Source organism: Miscanthus floridulus, chromosome 13 (genome assembly GCF_019320115.1).
Source record: "Miscanthus floridulus cultivar M001 chromosome 13, ASM1932011v1, whole genome shotgun sequence".
Classification (NCBI taxonomy): Eukaryota; Viridiplantae; Streptophyta; class Magnoliopsida; order Poales; family Poaceae; genus Miscanthus; species Miscanthus floridulus.
The window spans coordinates 83,477,231-83,483,173 of NC_089592.1; the positions used below are offsets into that span (position 1 = coordinate 83,477,231).

Sequence of the window (5,943 nt, forward strand, 5' to 3'; positions counted from 1 at the left end):
AGGTGTAGTCACGCCCTTGATCGCACGGACTAATCGATGTTGATGGTCGTTAGCTCATCATCTTCGAGTATCCTAGCATTGGTCCCCGACACATATGCTCGACATAGTCGCAAAACATTAAATTTTTTATAAACTCTGGGAGGGAGTTTGTCCAAACATGAGACTCACCCGGGTCCCAACTCATACCCATTCGAGCTAGCTCGTGTGCTACTGAATTACATGAACGAAGGACTAAAGAGACATCACTGCACATAAAATGTTGGACCTAGAAATCCCGTGTCTTTGATACGCATATATACCACTCATAGCCAAGTCCATCGAAGTTGATTGGAGAGCTTTCTTCAGTATTAATGAATCCATTTCAAGCTGTATCCGGGAAATCCCATAATCAGTCGCCGATTGTAAAGCTTTCCCACACGCCAACGATTCAGCGGTAAGAGCATCCGCCACTGCAGTCAATCGTCCCGCTCCTGCTACTATTCCTTCACCCGTGTGGTCTCTGATGATGAAACCCCAACCACCGTTCCTCGTATCCTGGACGAAGGCCCCGTCGCTCCGGCTGTGGCGCACGCCGTCTCTGGATCACCCCTACAGTTGTACTCCCCATATTTCTTTTCGTTTTCTTAAGGTTCAGGACCTCACCGGTGACCTCCGCTCGTGTTAGCCCTCGTTCTCCTTTGTTTATCTTATTGCGGACACTCCACCATTTCCATAATAAAATTACCGTCTTCAGTCGGTCCTCATACTTCAATTGCATTGTCGGACATGCAACAGTTCAAGATCAGACCAGCATTGTCTCACAAATTTGCACTTCAAGAAACAGTGGCCGCCGTCCTCATCCAGGCGTTTGCAAACCGAGCATCTACCATCCAGTTTTATCCCGCGCCGGTGGAGATTCAGCTTCAACGCTAGGCTGTTCCGGGCCAGTCGCCAAAGAAAGTGCTTCAGTTTTGGAGGGAAGTCAATTTCCAGAGTTGCACAACTGGCCCCGTTGATCAAAATGCCAGGCCAGAGTACCTTCGTGACCAGGATTTATTGGTGTTGCCAAGATATGTTGGACTGCCTCGTCACAGAAGATGTCTCGGACAAGCTGCTCGTCCCACCAGCACAGCGAAATTGCATGAGCATGTGTCTGCTGCTTAGTTGTGTTGCTGCGACAATGCATGGGCATGTGCCAAACTTCTCATGCAACCAAACACAAAACACTTGGCTAGCCATATACAGGCCCCATTCTAGCCACTAATAAACCATAGCCTGGCTAAAAATAAGCCAAACCACAATGTATTATCAACCAATGCCAGGATGACAGTTACGACACCAATGAAACCATGCAATGCAGATAATTAAGATAGATGTAAGGTAACAGTAGAATCTGCCACATAGAAGTCGCTACAGATGGAAAAAAAAAAGGTAGGAATATCTGGTATTCTCAGTACTAACAAGACAGAGCATAGTAGTTTCCTACAGATGGGAATGACAAGATCCAGTACGTCCTTATGATAAGAAACCAGACTACTCATCCTCCTGGCTGCGGAGCCTAGCGAGCTTGTTGGTGACCACAATGTCGAGCTGCGCGGCACGCTCCACAATCTCCTTGCGCTTCTTGGTGGAGACGTTGTGGGCAATCTCGGCACAGTAGGTCCTGTGTGTGCAAGGGAAGGGAGCATTGCATCAGTAAAAGAAACTGAGTGGAACTGGATTACATACTAGCAAACAGATCACAATCAGCAGGCATTGTTAATGACAAAAGCCAGGATTCGCAAATGCAAATAAATACCTGTTGTGCATCATGAGCAACTCCAGCTCAGAGACGTTGTGCACTACAAACTTCTTGAACTTGTTGGGGAGGTAGTGCCTGGTTGACTTGTCAGAGCCGTAACCAATGTTGGGCATCAAGGTGCATCCCTTGAACTTCCTCCTGACACGGGAGTCAATACCCTTTGGCCTGCGCCAGCTTGGCTGTACAAAGAATAAAAAAGTCAAAATTAGTCTTCCATCATGCAGATAACGACAAAGATATGGGGTTAAAAATCACTCTCAAGAGATGACAGCAAGTATTTGGGATACAAAAAGCTAAATCAATTCAATAAATGAGAGAATTCTAGCTATCACTAGAAGCATATACAAGGGGTACTAACAACAAGAACCTCTTAGTTGCAGTAAAAATAGCATACAGCCATCCAGATAGTACGCAAACCAAGTTTCAAAATTGAGTACAAATTTGAAAACAATTGAACATATGATTAAAGTATTATTAAAACTTCCTTGTAATTAAAAATACAGAACTAGAAGCTAAATAGACAGAACAAAATGTTCTCCAGTACCAATGAAGCATTACCTAATTATAAAAATACTGAAGCTATAATCTGATACAAGATAACAGTACTAACATATTCAGAGAAAGATCAATTTGGTAGTGTCTATATACCGCACTGAAAACCATAAACCATGGCAATCAGCCAATCAGTATTAACCGACTTGTGCAATCAAACAAACCTTCAAATGATACCATTTTAAAAAGGTGCAGTTACAAAATCTATAGTTAATAAACTGTACCAGTTGATGAGGACAACAGAACTAGAAGGAACCAAAATCATTGCAGAACAATGGTATTTAATCATGTAAACAAGGAAAATCCTACATTTTATCTGTATCTCTACACAAAAATTAAGCAAGCGAAAATTCAATTGCACAAGGGAAAAAACCAATATCCAAGTATCTAAGGATCTATGCTGCTATATGTATAACACTGGGAGCCCAAATACACTTCTTCAACCCAAACAGAAGCAGTGTATAACTTTCGACCATTGAGGAGGTTCAATGCTTCAGTTTCAAGCATCACCTGGCCGTTCCAGAAAACTATATCTGGGCTAATTACAAAGATAAGCCGGTCAGATCTAGGTACGATCAAACCAGCGCTTGTGGCTAATTACAATTACAAATATTAACGGGACAGATCTATGCACGATTAAACCACGCACGTAATCATAAGGAACAAATCCTCGGGATAAATACTGTATCCATACATCATGTGTTAATCAAATCGCAAGGCAACTCAAGAATATCGCTGCTCTACAAACTATCGACTTCTATCAAGCACACAGATCCGGCTCCAAAGAGCGCAGTACATTCCAGAGATGAAAAGAAGAGGGTGAAGCAACCTTAAGGCACTTGTAGCGGTCGAGGTGGGGCCTCTTGAACTGCTTGACCCGCTTCTTCACGATCTTCTTCGTCAGCAGCGGCACCGCCATCTCTGCTCTCCGTCACGGATCACCGACAAGCAACAGCAAACACGCAGACGTGAGGCGAGGAACAAACAACGAGAAGAGGAACAAGGAAACCAGCGGAAGACTTTGGCCGACGAGGAGGCGGCAGACACCTTCTGATCGGAGCGCACCGAGATGCGGAGGAAGCGAGCGAGCGGGCGAGGCGCGAGGCGGCGGGGGCGGGGTTCCGGGGTGGCGAGGGGGCTCTTATACGGGCTAAAACCCTAGCCAGGAGAGACTGATCGGATGGACGGCTAGGATGTGCGTTAATGCAGCCGGACGGTTGGATCGGGGTGGATGGGCTCGTATGCTATTGGGCCTCAATTTGCTGAAAATGTCAGCTACCCAGAGAAGAAGAGGGCCAGTCTGAGTCCCTGGGCTGGGTCTGCTTTAAATGGCCTCCTTTATGTTATTAAGCCAGGTCCGGCCCAAATTATAACATCTCCTAACATTCAGCCAGTTCGCTGGTTGGTTTCTGGGCTGATAAGCTCGGCTGGTGCTGGTTTGTTGTGAGAGAAAAATATTATATCATGGCTGATAAGCCCTGACTGAAACCAACAAACAAACAGGCTGATTGTTGCTGCTTTCATACCAGACGCGTGGACTTCGAGAATTGCGAGTGTTGTATAATAGTTTTTTTTTACAAATGGCAGACTCTGCCTTTTAATTAATTAATAAGAAATTGAAGTATCACGCAAAAAACGATAATGATTGTCCGTCCGTCCAAACCCTGGTCCGCCCTGCGGGGACCCCCTCCACCCATTGGATCGCACCAAGAAAATATCAGCGACATTTCTCTCTCGTGCCTCCCTACCTCTATTTTCTCTCTAGTGTGCCTCCTGCGCTCCTCCCTCCCACTCTCTCCAGATCAAGCGAGCATCACGGCGCGGCGGCTCCTCCCTGCCTCCGCTTTTGTCTCTCGTGTGCCTCCAACAATCCTTCCTCCCCCTCTCTTTGCAGTGCAGGTGAGCGTCCCGGCTCGGCGGCGCAGGACCTCGGCGTGGCCTTAGCACGAGCGGACCACGATGTAGAGGCCTGAGCAGCTCTCGACACAATGGCGCAAACTACGTTGACGGCCGGTCACGAGCAGACCAGCGCAGCAGGGTCGACACAAGTGGCTCCCCAGCAGATCTAGCTTCCCTGTCCCAGTCGTGTGGCCGTTGCCTCCCAGTTGCGTCATGTAGCCGCCACCTACAAGCACCGTCGGGCCGCTGCCTCCGGTGAACTCCACATGCCGACAAGCCTCCATTTTGTCCAAACAGTAATGTTGCGCTTGAAAGCGCATGTTGCAAGCATATGTTTCAAGTGTTTCAGATGTTTTCAGAGGTATGTTACAAAACTAGATCAGGATATTGCATATGTTGCAATGATTGTACATGTATGTTGTAAGAGTATGTTCTAAATGTTTCATCTGTCTTTTTCAGACGTATGTTGTAAGTGTGTGTTATCTGGATGTTGCATATATTTTGGCAATGGTTTTTCAAGTGTTTTCATGTGTTTTTACAAGTGTTTCAGACGTATGTTACATGTTGTCGGGTACCATAAAAAGGGGTCCCCTAAGCAAAAACCGAAAAAATCGCTTAGACCCTGTCAAAATCAAAGCTAAGAGACAACTACTGGCTAACCCCCACCTTGTCGGAAGCTGTCGATTCTCCGTCTCGCTCGAGGCCTCGCACAAAAAGCCTCGGACAGGCTACCGATTCTCTGCCTCGCACGAAAGGCCTCGGACGGGGTACCGATTCTCTGTCTCGCTCGAGGCCCCGCACATGAGGCCTCGGATGGGGAACCGATTCTCCGTCTCGCTCAAGGCCCTGCATGTAAAGCCTCGAACTAGATGCCAATTCTCCGCCTCGCTCGAGGCCCCACACGTGAGGCCTCAGATGGGGAACCGATTGTCCGTCTCGCTCGAGGCCCCGCATGTAAAGCCTCGGACGAGATGCCAATTCTTCGCCTCGCTCGAGGCCGGCTTGGCAACAACCCCGCCGCCTCCGTCTCGACCGACATGCCCTGCGTTAAGCTATCACTAGAGCTCCCACGTCGCACAGGATCGGGTGTGGCCGGCGCGTTGCTCTAGTGCATCAAGGATAGGACCGCTCCGTCGACCATGCCGCCACAGTGACAAGCTACAGGGCTCGAAAACGCCACCTCCGCTCATAGGAAGTCGCATAGCAAACACATGTATCACCCCTGTCCCCCCTTCAACTATAAAAGGGAGAGACCAAGGCCATTTTTAGAGAGGCATACGCGCACAAACAGACAAGGACATACGAGATAGACGAACACACACACACATTCACTTCCTCACCGCAAGAGATCAACATCTCAAGCAACCCACGCCGTTCCACACAGAGACCTGGGGTTAGTTCCCTCTCTCACATTGCTTGTAAACCCCTACTACAAGCACCTTGGTGCAAAGAATACAAGATCGCTCTCTTAGATTGGACGTAGGGCACCTATTGCCTGAACCAGTATAAACCTTGTGTCTCTTTGTATCTCCATCCAGGATTAGGAACATGCAGTACAAATTCACCGAGACCCCTTCGGTCGATCCTGAGGTCATGGAAGTCCAAGGCCCCAGTGACTACGCCTCAGTGACGGAAGAAGGCCCACCGGTCGAGCCCACCATAGGGCCCAAGGCCCCATCTATCACCGAGACCCCTTCGGTCGATCTCGAGGT

General features: G+C 48.0%; 1 protein-coding gene across 1 annotated transcript; it reads right to left on the reverse strand.

Moving 5' to 3' along the window:
- Positions 1–1,323: 1,323 nt before the first annotated feature.
- On the reverse strand, positions 1,324–3,506 carry LOC136501102 (large ribosomal subunit protein eL32z-like). The gene is made up of 4 exons (XM_066496597.1): positions 3,380–3,506; positions 3,162–3,253; positions 1,778–1,959; positions 1,324–1,642 (listed from the first exon to the last, which is right to left on the reverse strand). Exons 2-4 carry the CDS (start codon positions 3,249–3,251, stop codon positions 1,513–1,515), a joined length of 402 nt encoding a protein of 133 aa, XP_066352694.1. The 5' UTR covers positions 3,252–3,253; positions 3,380–3,506; the 3' UTR covers positions 1,324–1,512.
- Between the last annotated feature and the right edge of the window lie 2,437 nt (positions 3,507–5,943).